This window comes from Acipenser ruthenus, chromosome 45 (genome assembly GCF_902713425.1).
Source record: "Acipenser ruthenus chromosome 45, fAciRut3.2 maternal haplotype, whole genome shotgun sequence".
NCBI classification, from domain to species: Eukaryota; Metazoa; Chordata; class Actinopteri; order Acipenseriformes; family Acipenseridae; genus Acipenser; species Acipenser ruthenus.
The window spans coordinates 4,563,922-4,581,769 of record NC_081233.1 but is presented as its reverse complement, the minus strand read 5'-3'; the positions used below and the strand labels follow the sequence as shown (position 1 = coordinate 4,581,769).

The 17,848-nt window shown below is 44.7% G+C and overlaps 2 protein-coding genes across 5 annotated transcripts; both read left to right on the top strand.

Moving 5' to 3' along the window:
- Window positions 1-3,527: 3,527 nt before the first annotated feature.
- Window positions 3,528-5,584, top strand: LOC117401133 (thiosulfate:glutathione sulfurtransferase-like). The gene is made up of 4 exons (XM_034001632.3): window positions 3,528-3,694; window positions 3,826-3,954; window positions 5,013-5,175; window positions 5,470-5,584. Exons 1-4 carry the CDS (start codon window positions 3,682-3,684, stop codon window positions 5,522-5,524), a joined length of 360 nt encoding a protein of 119 aa, XP_033857523.3. The 5' UTR covers window positions 3,528-3,681; the 3' UTR covers window positions 5,525-5,584.
- A 925-nt stretch (window positions 5,585-6,509) lies between these two features.
- LOC131696488 (inositol polyphosphate 1-phosphatase-like) lies at window positions 6,510-17,551 on the top strand. Of its 4 annotated transcripts, none has more exons than XM_059013323.1 (6): window positions 6,510-6,665; window positions 9,180-9,416; window positions 10,165-10,225; window positions 10,857-11,057; window positions 12,575-12,749; window positions 14,620-17,551. In XM_059013323.1, the coding sequence occupies exons 2-6, from the start codon at window positions 9,213-9,215 to the stop codon at window positions 15,104-15,106; spliced, it is 1,128 nt and encodes a 375-aa protein (XP_058869306.1). In that variant the 5' UTR covers window positions 6,510-6,665; window positions 9,180-9,212; the 3' UTR covers window positions 15,107-17,551. The 4 variants fall into 4 exon arrangements, with proteins under 4 accessions (XP_058869306.1, XP_058869305.1, XP_058869307.1 ...); XM_059013322.1 differs by having other exon boundaries at window positions 6,511-6,665; window positions 9,177-9,416; XM_059013324.1 differs by lacking the exon at window positions 6,510-6,665 and adding an exon at window positions 8,308-8,414 and having other exon boundaries at window positions 9,177-9,416.
- Window positions 17,552-17,848: the final 297 nt, after the last annotated feature.

Here is a 17,848-nt window from a genome sequence, read left to right as displayed (position 1 = left end):
ATGTCCCTCCTGATTCTTCAGACATGTCCACCTGATTCTTTAGACATGTCCACTTGATTCTTCAGACATGTCCCTCCTGATTCTTCAGCCATGTCCACCTGATTCTTCAGCCATGTCCCCGATTCTTCAGCCATGTCCCCCTGATTCTTCAGACATGTCCCTCCTGATTCTTCAGACATGTCCCTCCTGATTCTTCAGCCATGTCCCTCTGATTCTTCAGCCATGTCCCTCCTGATTCTTCAGCCATGTCCCCCTGATTCTTCAGTCATGTCCCTCCTGATTCTTCAGTCATGTCCCTCCTGATTCTTCAGCCATGTCCCCCTGATTCTTCAGCTATGTCCACCTGATTCTTCAGCCATGTCCCTCCTGATTCTTCAGCCATGTCCCCCTGATTCTTCAGCCATGTCCCTCCTGATTCTTCAGCCATGTCCCCCTGATTCTTCAGCCATGTCCACCTGATTCTTCAGCTATGTCCCTCCTGATTCTTCAGCCATGTCCCCCTGATTCTTGAGCCATGTCCCTCTGATTCTTCAGCCATGTCCCACCTGATTCTTCAGCCATGTCCCTCTGATTCTTCAGCCATGTCCCTCCTGATTCTTCAGCCATGTCCCCCTGATTCTTCAGCCATGTCCCCCTGATTCTTCAGCCATGTCTACCTGATTCTTCAGCCATGTCCCTCCTGATTCTTCAGCCATGTCCCCCTGATTCTTCAGCCATGTCCCTCTGATTCTTCAGCCATGTACCTCTTGATTCTTCAGCCATGTCCCCCTGATTCTTCAGCCATGTCCCCCTGATTCTTCAGCCATATCCCTCCGATTCTTCAGCCATGTCCCTCCTGATTCTTCAGCCATGTCCCTCCTGATTCTTCAGCCATGTCCCTCCTGATTCTTCAGCCATGTCCCCCTGATTCTTCAGCCATGTCCCTCTGATTCTTCAGCCATGTACCTCTTGATTCTTCAGCCATGTCCCCCTGATTCTTCAGCCATGTCCCCCTGATTCTTCAGCCATATCCCTCCGATTCTTCAGCCATGTCCCTCCTGATTCTTCAGCCATGTCCCTCCTGATTCTTCAGCCATGTCCCCCTGATTCTTCAGCCATGTCCCCCTGATTCTTCAGCCATGTCTACCTGATTCTTCAGCCATGTCCCTCCTGATTCTTCAGCCATGTCCCCCTGATTCTTCAGCCATGTCCCTCTGATTCTTCAGCCATGTCCCCCTGATTCTTCAGCCATGTCCCCCTGATTCTTCAGCCATATCCCTCCGATTCTTCAGCCATGTCCCTCCTGATTCTTCAGCCATGTCCCTCCTGATTCTTCAGCCATGTCCCTCCTGATTCTTCAGCCATGTCCCCGATTCTTCAGCCATGTCCCCCTGATTCTTCAGCCATGTCCCTGATTCCCCCAATTCTTCAGCCATGTCCCCGATTCTTCAGCCATGTCCCCCTGATTCTTCTTTGTTCCAAGATAAACAGCTTCAGCTCTTTTAGCTAAACATGAAACTAAAGGCCCAGCATATAGAAAGTGCTATGTATTTATACTCAAGATATATTTGTACTCATATATATATATTTAAAGGATAAATCATTTGAACGAGGGAGTGCCATTATTACTGTAGAACTACAACTTTTTACCTTTGTATCTAATAATTATTGTAGTCGACTGAAAAAACAGTTTTAGTGAGCGCCCATGGCAGCAGGTGTCATTAATTAGTGTTGTCTGAGCTGTGCTTTATATGCTGCTGGGTAATAATGGTAGACTTCCAAACAACAGGAGAGTAATGTGTGATTGTTGTATAATTACTATTAGTGTGGGGCTGATTGAATATCAATTCATGCAGTGCTGCACATTGTCTCCGCAGTGTCCAGTGTCCCCGGTTTCTGTGTTCTGGTGTGTTGCTTGTCACACTGAACTGCACACCTCTATGGTCATTAGGAGCTGGAGTTTCTTTCTGGCTCTCTGCACTCATTGACACTTCATTGAGACACTGAGTTACACAAGCAGACGCTACATTGAGACACTGAGTTACACAAGCACACACTACATTGACACACTGAGTTACACAAGCACACGCTACATTGAGACACTGAGTTACACAAGCACACACTACATTGACACACTGAGTTACACAAGCACACGCTACATTGAGACACTGAGTTACACAAGCACACACTACATTGACACACTGAGTTACACAAGCACACGCTACATTGAGACACTGAGTTACACAAGCACACGCTACATTGAGACACTGAGTTACACAAGCACACGCTACATTGAGACACTGAGTTACACAAGCACACGCTATCATGCCACTGTAAAGCCACTGAGATCTTGCTGAATATTTCCACACAATTCTCACCCAGCTTATATATAGCTGGTGTGGGGTCCCCGAAGGTCTCCCCTGGTAAAGGCACGGCCGTGTGGTGTGCAGAGTGAGTCACACAGTCAGGGGAGCGCAGGGGTCCCCGAGGGTCTCCCCTGGTAAAGGCACGGCCGCGTGGTGTGCAGGGTGAGTCACACAGTCAGGGGATCGCAGGTTCCTGGCTGTGTGAAGTCACCGGTCTTTCCTAGGGATTTCATAGGGAGCTTGACTCTGGCGCAAGGTTAGGGAGGCCAAACCACAGGGACTGTTTCTCCTCATTGCACTGCAGTGAACCTTACTAGCCAGGCACCGGGTGCAAGCAGACACATCCACTGAGGAGCTCCAGGGTGGTGATTGGCTTGGGGTTCAGAGGACGCCCTCTGGCCTCTCCTGAGATGTGCGCGGATGTAATTCGACATTCTAATATAACTGGGGCTAATCACATGACAAATCACATGACCACATACATTTACACTTGTTGCAGAGAAGATTTCCTTATTTTGTATTGTACAACTTTTTGGCCAGTCAGTATATTAAAAGTATAGATTTCAGCTAATTAAGGGTAGAAAATAAATCCCTATGGGTTTGTTTTTCCTGTGCTGGTTTTACTTGTTTTCTCAAGAATGCTATTGTACTCCGGCTCTTCAAAATTATGCAGCGTCACTCTGAGTCTGGGGGAACAGGTAGGGATCGAGGGCAAATTACCACACGCTCACAGAACAGTAGATTAGCTTTCCCTTGCAGTTTATAGTGAATACATTTTTCATTCTAAAATTGAGGGTTAAAGTTTTTACTAGTCATGATGCTAATTATACAAATGAGCATGGTTTTCTTCTAGAAATACTAAAGAAACTGACCAACGTTTCAACTAGAATTGTTTTTCGATGAAGACTTTGTCATTGAACTAATTAAGTTTAGTATTTCAAAATGTTAGCACTATTTGTTTAGTGTTTAATAGCACTGGGGGATTTTAGCAAATGTCTTATTTTTTGTTGTTGTTGCTAAGACCGATATATTAAATTGCTGAAAAGGTGTTTTGTGAATACAGACCCTTTCCTCGTTTTTATTTAAAAAATGGCATTCTAATTAACAAAAAAAAAGAGTTTTAACTAAGAGGTGTGTGTCACGGTGGTTAATAGTTGTGAGACGAGCCCTAGCAGTTGTTGATTTCAAAACCTCACCGGTAATAAGGCAGCAGTCTCCTTTGAGAGGCACGGTTTAGCTTTCTCAATTTCACACTGTGGTTGGCAAACACAAATAGTATCTGAATCAGACAGCACAGAAAGGAAAGGTGCGGTTCCTGCACTACACTCTACCTGCAATGACTGAATCAGGTAGGTGCTGCTCTCTCTAGTTGAACAATAGCGTTTTATTACATAATCTTATACACAGAGCGGTTGCAACAGTTTTCTAAAACTGAATTACAGAAAAAGCCCTGAATGTTTGCTTGAATGTCTCGCCACAGATAAGGTGATCTCCTATGCTGACCTGCAGACTCTGCTTCAGAACGGCACTCCGGACCTGACTGTGATTGACGTGCGCACTCCAGAGGAAGTGGCGAAGGGGAAGATCCCCGGATCAGTCAACATTCCAGGTTCTCATTGTCATTCTGTCCAATACAAACCACCCAGCTGTGTGCAGAACTAATCAGAAGGATTGGTTTAGGACCATGAACATGAGTCACAGCCGCAGAGATGTGCCTCGGGTTCGAGGCGGTTCTCTGTGCTGTTTAAAAACATGCATGGAAATATAGAGATAACTAGGGTTGGTCCTTTGTGACGTCTATTTGTTAGAGGCTGACGTGTATCGTATTCGTTTATTGAGATCAGGAAGAGAATAAACCCTGTTCAAACTCGATACAGTTTGTTTCGGTGTAGAATCTACCGGCACCAAACCACTTTCTGTCCACATTCATGTATGTTTAAATCGACAGAGTTCGGGTGCTGAACTCGTTTCCATGACGACCGCTGTCACATCTGTTAGAAATGGATCCGTTGTTGTGTAATACAGCATGTTTTGCCGTCCTGTCCCTGTTCAGTATATTGTTTTGGTGTTCAATCATTATTAAGAGACGGGCAGAACTCCAAAGGGTGAGACGAACAAAAAGGCGAAAACAATTAACCGTCTTTAAAAGCATGAGGTTGCGAAGACAACGGGCTTGCGTCACGGCTTTGGGAATTCATGTTGTTTTTTCACAAGGGAATTTATTTTAGAGCGGCACTGCTCTGCAGTACGCTTTACCTCATATCACTAATATTGTGGAGGTTATTTTGTAATTTATTTTGGCATTTTTTGGTGTAGCCATGATAAAGGTAGTGCTCACCGTAAAATGTAAAGCTGTTTAAAGTATTATACTAGCGGTCTCGGTTAACGCCGGCAGGCGCATCACACAGGGCGAGGCAACCCACACACAGGCAGAGGGCGTGCGAGTAAATGGGGTCAGGTCGATTGATTTTGCTCTGACAGGTCACATCACAGCGTGTGCAGTCATGTGTTGGAGGTGCGGGCCTTCCTCCGCAGTCTAAGTTATAAACGTCATACTTCTCTTTATATTTCAAGTCTGTGTCATGTTTTTATAAACTCATATCACTGTGGTTGATGACTCGTCTCTGTGTGACTAATCTCTGCTGCAATTCCCCTCCTGCCCTGCAGTGGACGCTGTGCAGAGCGCTCTGTCTTTGGACCCGGCCTCATTCCGTGCTAAGTACGGAGTGGAGAAGCCCCCTAAGGATGCCCGCCACCTTGTCTTCCACTGTCAGATGGGTCGCCGTGGAAACATTGCCACAGAAACTGCCCTGTCGCTAGGATACAGCAGGTAGCATCTATAAAACAGAACCTGCTGTCAATTCTCTAATCTAGTATTAGTTGAACTGTTATTCTTACAGCGTTTTTGGAGCATTATTACAGTATTTTTACACTGCAAGTTAGCGTTTTCACATTCTTTTTCCCATGGTTGTACTATGTATTCACCATAGTGTACTATGCTTTACATATCCCTAGGCTTTACAATGCTTACCTATGCTTTACCATGCTTGGATAAAGGGGCATTCAGAACAGAACATAGGAGGGACTTTTTTACACAGAAAATGTTTTTTTTTTCTCTCCTCAGAGCTTGTAACTACGCCGGCGGGTTTAAAGAATGGGCAGAAAAATCATCAAAATGAAGAAAAAAACGAACACAGTTATCTGTTAATAACAAAATAAACAAGTTATTTTGAAAACTGTCCAACTGGTCGTTTTTATACGATCTCTGTCTCCCTGTAGTGGCTAACATAATGGTCACGTCACAAACATTTGATCAAATCGTTTTTGATGAAAACCTCTGGAAAGTGGAGGCAGTCACGTGTCTGTTTGTACTGTACGTATGAACCATTCATGAAACTTGGTATAACAGTATCTAAGTTATTGAAAAGCTCATCCGAGATTGGTATATGGCTTATCCGGGTATTTTACTGTGTTTTCAAATCAAGAAGTGACGAACCTTGAGAGCATTGTTCATCCTGTTACCGGAATGTCAAAGCGACATAAGCCAGCCGTGCAAGTATGTGACGAGTCGCAGGGTTTTGATGGCAGCAGATAGATGTTAAATCAGATTTTATATTAGACCAGTGCAGCGTTGCCTTTGTCAGAAGGTACAGTAATCTGACATACTGTAACACAGAACACATATTCCTGTTTGTCGTGGAACTCAAATACAGTACATTAAAAACATAAATACATTTCTCAGTTTGCAACCTATTACACAGTACAGCATTGTAATAATTAAAAAAAAAAAGCATGCTGACACATACAAGGCATTGTTTGATACCGTGCTGCGTTTCAGTACTGTACAGCCACCAATTTACAGCTAAACCTTCTATTTGTTTCACAGGGTTTTATACTTAATTAACAGTGAACGTTGTTTTAATAGACCTATTTTTCTAGGTCCATCTTAACCAAGTCTCATGAACCAGTACGGGCGGCTGAAAACCAGTCAAACAGCAGCTCACACCAGCGCCGCTCTCGGGGAATTACAATAGAATCAACTGCAGTCAATTGTCGGCAGTGTCGGAGTTAAGCAGCTGTGTGTGTGTGTGTGTGTGTGTGTGTGTGTGTGTGTGTGTGTGTGTGTGTGAAACATGACACGCTGCGTGCGGCTCCCTGCGCGGGGGGTCCTGTGAAATGTATCCTCTGGCGGACACGCCCACCGGCACAATTTAAACATTCCGCTTACAGGAAGCGGCTGCAGCTTTCTACAGTCCAGGCGTGACACACGGACAGACACTAAGCGGACTTTACTCTGAGTACGACGTTAAACTTACAAAGGTAAGGCTTTTTATACAGATATACAAATTCATTTTTAAAAAGATGTTATTCTTCAACTCGAAACACGGATATGTATGATATTTCCACCACGACTCTGAGCGTTTAAAAAACGATTTCAAATAAGCAAGGAATGTGCTTTCAAATAATATGTATTTATATATATATACACATACGCTTACTGAGGTAAACCCTGCGTTGCAATTTGTATGACCTATTTCAAACAGTAAGCCAGTATGCAGTGCCGTACCTCATACTAAACTCGTAGAATGCGGTTTGAGTTTTTTTCGTTCACTTGTATTGGTTATTGTTATGTTTTTCAATGTTTGTCAATGTTTGTGTCTATGTAAAGCGCTATAATGTTAGTTCCAGGGCACTTTTGTAGATTCTTGGCAATTCAAACAAATGTCAGGATTTCACACACATTCAATATAAACAAATATCAATGAAAAACCTAGAACTATGTGGAATTACAAGTTCCCTTTAAAAAAAAATGTCCTCTAAAATAAATTCCACAAAGCTATTGCACATTTCAAATGAAGCAGTGGACATGCAACCTGCCCTGGTTCCCGATGACATTTCTGCTGACAGGAAGTCACATGCCAGAGTGAATTCGCTGCATAAAGCTAAAGGTACAATAAAAGATCTATTGATCTTCGTAAACTCTCTGCATGTACAAATTCTGATCAATTCTCAGCCTGAGTTTGTAAGTCTTTACAGAATCAGAATTGGTTGTCAAAATGACTAAGATATGTGAATTTAGAAATTGTTCTTGTTTATATTTGATTGAAAATCCTGTTATTTTACAGGTAATCCATATAAATGGAATAAAACATTCACATGTAGTTTAAAAATATGTTATACAGAACAGTAATCATGTTTTTATAATTTAAATAAAAATACACATTGTTTATTTACACATAATTGATGCTGCTGTAATTGAGGCAAAACAAAGCTTTATTTAACAGTCACCGTTTCAAGCAGGTTATCAGTCACATTTTACTACTACTAAAAATATTAATAATACTAATAATAATATGAACTTCCGCTTGTCAAGTGACCCCAGAGATTCGTTATGACTCCATGATACGAGTCGCTTGCACAGTTTACATTCAACTTTTTGTTTTTGGTCGTCTGGGCATTTAACAAAAAATCCCAAAACAGCAAAGGGGTTTCAGGACATTTCTTTCAATATAGCCTACGCTACACAACGTTTTGCTGTCAAGACGGTGAATGAAGAAATTAAAGGTTTGCCTCTGGATAACACGAGCTGGAGGGGGGAGGGGCGGACGGTGTTCAGTTTTTTAAATTAAAATTATTAGTTAGCGGATATTTTGTAAGTTTCAAACATATTCTACCATAGCACTTCCCTTACACTGTCTTGTACACTAGGTACTCAGCACATATTTTACCCTGCTTTGGATACTATACCTGCTCCACACACGGCAGCGGCGCCATGTAGAGTTACTATACATATAACGATGTGGTAGCGGGTTATAATAACAGCTTTTGTTTACGTAATGTGCATTCTACAAATCAAAAGATCGAATTTTGCACGTGAGTGACATTTAATGTGTGATCTGTAGTATTCACACACTGTCATCCATTTCCACTTACTGAATACCAATACGGCCGTCAAGCATTTTGTCTCGCTCGACCCGGGTCACAGCGTGTCGACCCACATGCTGAGGTGGCGGTTTCACAATCCGCAGGATTGTGATCCGGGTAGCCAGAACCCGGGTTGAGACCCAGGTAGGGGCGCCAGTGTGAAAGGGCCTAATAAGTCAATAAGGCTCAAGACCTGATATTAAGAGACATTTCTTCACACAGAGAGTGGAGGAGGTGGAATGGGTCACACAGAGAGTGGAGGGGGTGGACTTGGTCACACAGAGTGGTGAGGGTGGAGTGGGTCACACAGTGGTGAGGGTGGAGTGGGTCACACAGAGTGGTGAGGGTGGAATGGGTCACGCAGAGTGGTGAGGGTGGAATGGGTCACACAGAGAGTGGTGAGGGGGTGGACTTGGTCACACAGAGTGGTGAGGGTGGAGTGGGTCACACAGAGTGGTGAGGGTGGAGTGGGTCACACAGAGTGGTGAGGGTGGAGTGGGTCACACAGAGAGTGGAGGGGGTGGAATGGGTCACACAGAGAGTGGTGAGGGGGTGGACTTGGTCACACAGAGTGGTGAGGGTGGAATGGGCTGCCTAGCCATATTGTTGATTCTGAATCACCAGGCTTGACAGCGTTTTGAGATCAATCAGCTTCTTGGAACTGAATGAGCACTGATGGGCCGAATGGCCTCCTCTCATTGGTAAATCTGCTGCTGTTCATATTAATTATTTTGAGAGCGGGGCTCACACGTCCCTGTGAAGTGTTTAATCAGGAAGCAGTGGCTTTAGAGCAGGTGTCATTAATTAGTGTCATTTCGGTTGTTGTTAATCTAGGGCGATGTATGGTTTGTTTTTCTGATTGGAGTTTGACAGCTTGATTCTAGCAGTTGTTCTTTTCTGTTTCAGCAGTCTTGCACCCTCCCTCTCTCCCTCTCCACCTGGATGGCAGGGGTGTTGCGAGCGCTTCTTAGCGCCTCAGAGAAGGCTGCAAACATTGCTCGAGTGTGCAGACAGGAGGGGGCGCTGTTCCAGCTGCTCATCCAAGAGAAGACGGGAGCAGACAAGAACAAAAAGTTCATCCAGGACTTCAAAACCCTGGCAGACGTCATCATTCAGGAAGTAGTGAGACACGATGTCGGCAAGCAGGTCTGCTTAATGACTTATAAAAATACAAGCATGAAAATAGAGCTGTCAGAATGGAGCTGTCAGAATGGAGCTGTCAGAATGGAGCTGTCAGAATGATGACAAGTACCAAGATGTATATCAATAGCACATGCAGAACAGTACATGCAGTAATTAGAAATGGCAATTCATATTTTAATGTAAATTGGATAAGTGGTACAGTATTTAAGATCTTCATTAGGTAAGCAAATGAGGTGTCCTGGTAAAGTCTATTAAAATGACAGATGTACAGTGTGAGGAACAGTGTGTTTTTAGCTTAAAGTGTGACATATAGACACGTCTGGTTTCCATGTTTTCCAGGCATATGCAAACATTTGCAAATGTGTGCTCACCCTCATACACCCCCAGGATCTGATACTGTCAATAACTAAATACTGTTAATACCAAGTGTCAGCACAATCAGATAAGCAATTTGAGATATATGCAAAAAAGTAAAGTGTGACATAGCTCTGCCTATAGGGTCAATAGGTCCAATCCCCAGGGATTTCACAGCTGTGCGTACAGGACCAATCCCCAGGAGATAAATTACAGAGGTGACCATTTTTTTTTTTTTATTCAAAAAAATGATTCATAGTAGCTATAAAAGTGAAGCTGTGCAGTACTGAAGGAGTCAATGTTGAGATATGGACAGCTGGTGTATAAATCTGTACCTGGATGTTTCATTCTCCGTGGTACAAACCACATGCCATGAATATAACGTGTCTGCTTTCAGTTCCCAGAGCTCCTGCATGCCATCCATGGAGAGGAGTCCAATACGTTTGAGAACAAACTGGGTGAGTCTTCCTTCTCCTCTTGGCTCGTGTTTCCATGTGATGGACCCTTTCCTCACTCCCCTCTCCCGTCTGGTCTCTCAGGAGGGCGTGTGGAGGTGGTCGACCCTTTCCTCACTCCCCTCTCCCGTCTGGTCTCTCAGGAGGGTGTGTGGAGGTGGTGGACCCTTTCCTCACTCCCCTCTCCCGTCTGGTCTCTCAGGAGGGCGTGTGGAGGTGGCTGACCCTTTCCTCACTCCCCTCTCCCGTCTGGTCTCTTAGGAGGGCGTATGGAGGTGGCTGACCCTTTCCTCACTCCCCTCTCCCGTCTGGTCTCTCAGGAGGACGTGTGGAGGTGGCTGACCCTTTCCTCACTCCCCTCTCCGTCTGGTCTCTCAGGAGGGCGTGTGGAGGTGGCTGACCCTTTCCTCGCTCCCCTCTCCCGTCTGGTCTCTCAGGAGGGCGTGTGGAGGTGGCTGACCCTTTCCTCACTCCCCTCTCCCTGTCTGGTCCTTCTCCACTTGACTATTGGCTTGTGTTTCCATGTGGTTCTTTCCTCACTCCCCTCTCCCTGTCTGTTCTTTCTCCTCATGGTTTGTGTAGTGTTTCCATGCGGTCGACCCTTTCCTCACCTCTCTCCCTGTCTGGTCTCCAGGAGGGCGTGTGGAGGTGCAGGTGTGCTCCACGGAGACGGACACCGCCGCTCTGCTGTGCTCGGTTCTGGATGGCAACAAGGAGGCTGCAGGGCTGCTGGCACAGACTATTCACCAGGAGATTGAGCTCCGAGACCCGGCTGCAGAGAGGCTCGAGCTGGCCATTCCTACCAGCAGCATGGGCATCTGGATCGACCCGATTGGTACGAGCACACTCAGCACACTCACACAGCACATACAAAACACTCACCTCTGGTTACAAACCCTTTTCCTTAACTACCAGACCACACAGCCTCCACACAGAGCATAATTGAGGTCTTCAAAATCTTAAAAGGAGGACATCATTAACCCAATACTTTAGTGCAGCACAGACACAAGGACCAGAGGACACAGGTGGATATGAAGATAGACTTAGAAGAGGGTAGCAGACACTTCTGCACACAGAGTGGTGAGGGTATGGAACAGGTACCCAGTCCTGTTGATGCTGAATCTCTGGGATCCTTCAAGACCCGACTTGACAAAGTTCTGAGAGCAGTCAGCTACTAGGAACCGGATGAGCTTAACTGGCCAACTGGCCAACTGGCCTCTCATTCGTAAATGTTCTTTATGTAAAAGATTTTATGAAGCAACTTAAGAAGCAACACAAGTGCTACTGTGGTAATAAAACCACAGGCAGCTCTATAGAAACACAGTAGAAGCAGGTTGCTGGTGACTCTCGGTAGGTAGATTGTCTGGTTCAGCCAGAATGACCTGTGCTTGAAGTTGTAATATAAACTCTGGAGATGGCATTGTCTCTGTGGGTGTGTTTACCTGGTTGCTAAGCGACAGGCCCTATACACTCTTAGTAGAGGCCCCAGGCACAAGACACCACACATTTCATTGGGATTGATTGTTTTCAGTAAAACAAGTTGTATCTTGCTTGTTTCCCCAAACTTATAAACAGGGCAAAGTGTTTCTCAGTACACATTGTAACTAACAAAATAATAACAAACAATTTGCAAAGAAACATGCTCAACTCAAACCTTAATGACTCTGTGGGGCTGAAACTCAAAAAACATCAAAAAGTAGAAAGAAGCCAGCACTCCTTATAAAATAACTTTTTTAATTAAAGAAAAAAAAAATAATAATGGCAGAAACACAACAAACATGTTGCGGCAGTCAAGCCTTACCTGATGTTTCTGCCATTTCAATCTTTTATGGGCTCACAATATACCGTAATAAATGCCTCACCATTTAGAGTACATGTTTGACTGGAGTTCATCATTAGAACATCCATGAATCCTGATTATCACACAGCAGATTCCACCACTTTCACTTTATAAGTGGTTTCTGGCCAGCTGAGGTGAGCTGAGCTGAGCTGTGATTGAGTGGGGTGGAGATACTGATATCCATCAGGCATGATTGACACCCGTTGCATCTGATTTTCCATCACTTGGATATCTCCACCCTGACAGTATTGTTCAGCTGCTGATCAGAAACAAATAATACATTGAGAGTGATGGCATTGAGGAGCAAAGCCCTGCACCCGGTGCACAATGAACAGCTTTCATGAGGTTTCAATATATAATGATGACTCTAAAGGCGAGCGATTTATTACGGTATTTTTTGAGCCCCTGAAAAGTAAATGTTGAAAAGGAGCGAGCCTAGTTCTAAGAAACACTCTTTCCCTAGAATGGCTATTGCGAGTGTGGTGATGTAGATGCTGTTCTTGTCTCTGCAGACTCCACCAGCCAGTACATTAAGGGGCGAGGGGATGTAGAGCCAGAGAAGGGGCTGTACCCATCCGGCCTGCAGTCAGCGCTGGTCCTGATCGGAGTGTACGATCGGGGGAGTGGGGAGCCCATCATGGGGGTGATCAACCAGCCCTTCAACATGTGCGACCCGGGATCACTCAGGTACAGCGGCACACCATCCCCTACACTGCACAGTGTGCAGCGAGCAAGGAGTTAAGAGATAGCATTCACACCATCCCCTACAAACTACACAGTGTGCAGTGAGCAAGGAGTTAAGAGATAGCATTCACACCATCCCCTACAAACTGCACAGTGTGCAGCAAGCATGGAGTTAAGAGATAGCATTCACACCATCCCCTACAAACTACACAGTGTGCAGCGAGCAAGGAGTTAAGAGATAGCATTCACACCATCCCCTACAAACTACACAGTGTGCAGCGAGCAAGGAGTTAAGAGATAGCATTCACACCATCCCCTACAAACTACACAGTGTGCAGTGAGCAAGGAGTTAAGAGATAGCATTCACACCATCCCCTACAAACTGCACAGTGTGCAGCAAGCATGGAGTTAAGAGATAGCATTCACACCATCCCCTACAAACTACACAGTGTGCAGCGAGCAAGGAGTTAAGAGATAGCATTCACACCATCCCCTACACTGCACAGTGTGCAGCGAGCAAGGAGTTAAGAGATAGCATTCACACCATCCCCTACAAACTACAGTGTGCAGTGAGCATGGAGTTAAGAGATAGCATTCACACCATCCCCTACAAACTGCACAGTGTGCAGCGAGCAAGGAGTTAAGAGATAGCATTCACACCATCCCCTACAAACTACACAGTGTGCAGCGAGCATGGAGTTAAGAGATAGCATTCACACCAACCCCTACAAACTGCACAGTGTGCAGCGAGCAAGGAGTTAAGAGATAGGATTCACACCATCCCCTACAAACTGCACAGTGTGCAGCGAGCAAGGAGTTAAGAGATAGCATTCACACCATCCCCTACAAACTGCACAGTGTGCAGTGAGCAAGGAGTTAAGAGATAGCATTCACACCATCCCCTACACTGGACAGTGTGCAGCGAGCAAGGAGTTAAGAGATAGCATTCACACCATCCCCTACAAACTGCACAGTGTGCAGCGAGCACGGAGTTAAGAGATAGCATTCACACCATCCCCTACAAACTGCACAGTGTGCAGCGAGCATGGAGTTAAGAGATAGCATTCACACCATCCCCTACAAACTGCACAGTGTGCAGCGAGCATGGAGTTAAGAGATAGCATTCACACCATCCCCTACAAACTGCACAGTGTGCAGCGAGCACGGAGTTAAGAGATAGCATTCACACCATCCCCTACAAACTGCACAGTGTGCAGCGAGCACGGAGTTAAGAGATAGGATTCACACCATCCCCTACACTGCACAGTGTGCAGCAAGCATGGAGTTAAGAGATAGCATTCACACCATCCCCTACAAACTACAGTGTGCAGTGAGCATTGAGTTGAAGAAATAGGATTCATTGTGATTCTTTCTCTCTCTAGAGACTTCTGCATGTTTGAGGCCAATGTTGCTAATGGTAGTGCAAAATGGGGAAGGTTTATGGAAATGTTTTGTAAGCTACAGTCACTAATACGATACGAGGTAGCCCAGCAATGCACAGGGTAGCCACAGAACACTGCAAAGAGGACATTGTGGCAGAGAAGAGAAACTCCACCAATCACAGGGCTAAAGGGCATGGGTTTAGGATGAGGGACCCCGTAGAACTGAACTGAAACCCCAGTGTTGAAGTCTTCGTTTGCTATTAGAACCACTCAGAGGGATTGCAAACACTGAAAAGGACTTCTAGTAGAAATGTTTGTCATCGAATGTGTTCCTTTTAGTGTTTCTAAAAACTGGTTGTTACAAAAGAGTGTTCCAAACATCAGAAAAGGGTAAGGGGACAGTGACAAGAACATGGAATTTGAAGCCTGTTTTATCCGCGGTGTGAACAGATGTTTTGGAGACTGTTTAAGTTTGTTTCCTGTTGTTCCAGGTGGCAGGGCCAGTACCATTGGGGAGTCTCCTATCAGGGCCTGAGCGCATCATCGCTGGCTAGACCGGCACCCCCTCCTCACAAGGAGCTCTCTGTGGTGCTGAGCAGCAGTGAGACGGAGACGGTTAAGCAGGCTCTGATGCCCCTGTGTGGCCGGAGGATGTATCGCGCCTCAGGAGCCGGCTATAAGTTTCTCTGTGTAATTCTGGGCCTGGTGGACGCATATGTCTTTTCTGAAAACACGACCTTCAAATGGGACTCCTGCGCCCCTCACGCCATCCTGTGCTCCCTGGGTGGAGGGGTGGCAGACCTGGCAAGCAGCCTGAGTCACCCCCACGGGGGTCTGCCCGAACTGCAGTACCACCAGCCACGAGATGGGGTGCAGGGGGTGGAGAGGTGGGCGAACCACGGGGGCTTGGTGGCTTTCCTCTCTGAGCAGAGTTTGAAAGAGATTCTCAGTGCTCTGTCTGGAAATGTGCTGCAGTAGCTGCTTGTACAGGGGTTGGGAATGAGCTGGGTTGTGTTTAAAGTGCAGCTAACAAAACAGATTTAAAACATGGTACCTGGTGCTACACTTGGGAAAGCCATGCTTTCAGTCAGGGTTTCACTTCCATGGTCACCTGCAGGGTGGAATTATACCCATCTAGGAAGTGCAAGTGGAGCAGATGGTTTTAATGAGGAATATACACTTTCTTTAACTTCTTGTAGTTCCACATATCATGTTTGAAAATGGAAAGAATGTCTGTTAAACTGCTCCTTTGAGACGAGCGAACGGAAGTGAAAACAAGATGTGTGGAATTATTTTGTTCACTCCAGTATAACCTTTAACCCAACCCCAACCCTAAATATTGGGATGCTTGTTGTAATGAAGAGAGTTATTTAATAAGTGGATATGTACAAGAGTGCTGACTGTACTGGATTAACTTATTCATCATGTTTTAAATACAGGATTCAAAATGTCATATTTGCGGGAAACTGGTTCTTGGTCCAAGAGAGCTGGTAGCCAAATGTCGTTATACCAAACTGTATGGGATGGTTACGTTTGAAAGATTTTTGGAATATTAGGATTTATGAAAATTGATCTCAAGTATGATAGAACTGGACACGGTCAGGATGTCTCGCCCGAGCGGCTGAGCGCAGCGATCTGCTCAGGGTTTGCATCTCATACTCAACATAGCCAAACAAAGGAAGCGTGTGGAGAAGAAACCGGCAGGGAAATCACTGCCATTGTGGCTGATTTCCTTTCATGTAGGTAAAGCACACATGGGACAGTCTCTTCATTGTTTTTCTTTAAGCTTTAGTGTATTCACCGAAGGCAGAAAACTTTGTTGAATTGAACAGTGCTGACCCTGCTCCGGCATTGCTTTTTGTTTTTTTTATTCATGATAAACACAATGACAAACCCTGGCTGCTTGTTTGGCTGTGCTCTCCTTCGAACAGCTTCCTTTCTATTTGGATGAGCCCATGGGTGCATTTATTTGTTACCGCCGGTTTATTTAAAACAAAACAATACAATCCCACAATCCCCCAGTGACCTTTGACACACGGAAAGTATTTCCAAGGTTGGCCAGGTTTGGAGAAAAGCCCTGAAACGCTTTTTAGATTTCGGAGGCTCGCCGTGGGCAGTGGAAATGAGGTGCAGGTCGATTAGGTGAAAATAGATGAATAGTACTGTATTTGATAATGTCTGGTGCTCGAATTGTGAATGTAACACCATGCTGCGTGTACACCGTATTTCAAACTATTTATTCATATGTTATAAAATCTAATTTGTGTTAATGGATTGCAACTGCACTTCATCTGAAACCACACACCTCCTGAAATCATTACTCCATCTGAAACCGCACGCCTCCTGAAACCGCTACTCCATCCTGAAACCGCTACTCCATCCTGAAACCGCACGCCTCCTGAAACCGCTACCCCATTCTGAAACCGCACGCTTCCTGAAACCGCTACCCCATTCTGAAACCGCACGCTTCCTGAAACCGCTACCCCATTCTGAAACCGCAACTCCATCCTGAAACTGCAACTCCATCCTGAAACCGCACGCCTCCTGAAACTGCTACTCTATCTGAAACCATAATGTTGTTGACGCTGACACCCTGGGATCCTTCAAGAAGCTGCTTGATGAGATTCTGGGATCAATAAGCTACTAACAGCCAAACGAGCAAGATGGGCCGAATGGCCTCCTCTTGTTTGTAAACTTTCTTATGTTCTTATAACTCCATCTGACACCGCAACTCCTATCCTAAAAATAACAATAACTGAAACTGCAACTCCATCCTGAAACCACTACCCCATCCTGAAACCACGCACTTCACAATCACGTGACCATTAGCTGATGGCCAGATTCTGAATTCCACTATCACCACTGCCCTGGGACAGACATCCTAAGCGCACATCGACGTGGTGAGAATGACCCAAGTACTTTTTGGTTTGTCTGTTCAACAGTTTTATGGCTACAATTTGTTGGTTTTCAACTTTTAGTTCTAAGTAATGATTTAGACTGTCCTTAAAATGAGTTTTATTACCTTTCCTGACAAAGCATTAAAAAACATTTATGCTAAAACTAGTTCATTCCAGCCCAGCAGCTATGCTGTGTTTACACACTGAGTGTCTTAATTCCTCAGACAATGTCATTGTAAACTGAATAATATGTACTGTATTTTTCATTTTGGGAGAGTGGGGTTGAGGGTAGATGCTGGTGGTTAAAACACCTTTCTTTAAATTATTTATTTATATATAAATATATCAAAGTTTAAAAGTGTAGATTTTTAGACATTAATAATTCTTCTGAAGTGCTGTTGTAATGTTATTATTATTTTTTTATGTATTTCTGTATTTTGTGCTGCCATTAGGTGACCTGTAAACAAGACCTATAGTGTCAGTGGTTATGCTGTACAGTGTAATAAAAAATAAACGGTTATTCTGAGCCAGTGAACTTTCAGTAGTGATTGTTTGTTAGTGTCAGAGAAGTCACATTCCAGTGGTATTCATCTTTCCTGAATTCTGGTCCTCTGTGTTAAACACTATAGCGAACAAACTAATTCCAGTAAATCAAACATGTAATACCATCACTTCATACACCTCACATGTTCTGTATGAAAGAGGCACACATTATGTTAACGTGTGTTTGATTAAGGGTATTTTTTCATAGCATTTATAATCAGTAAGACTGGTGAAGGTCTCCTGCACCAGAAGAAACTCATTCAACACAAGCGAGTTGCTT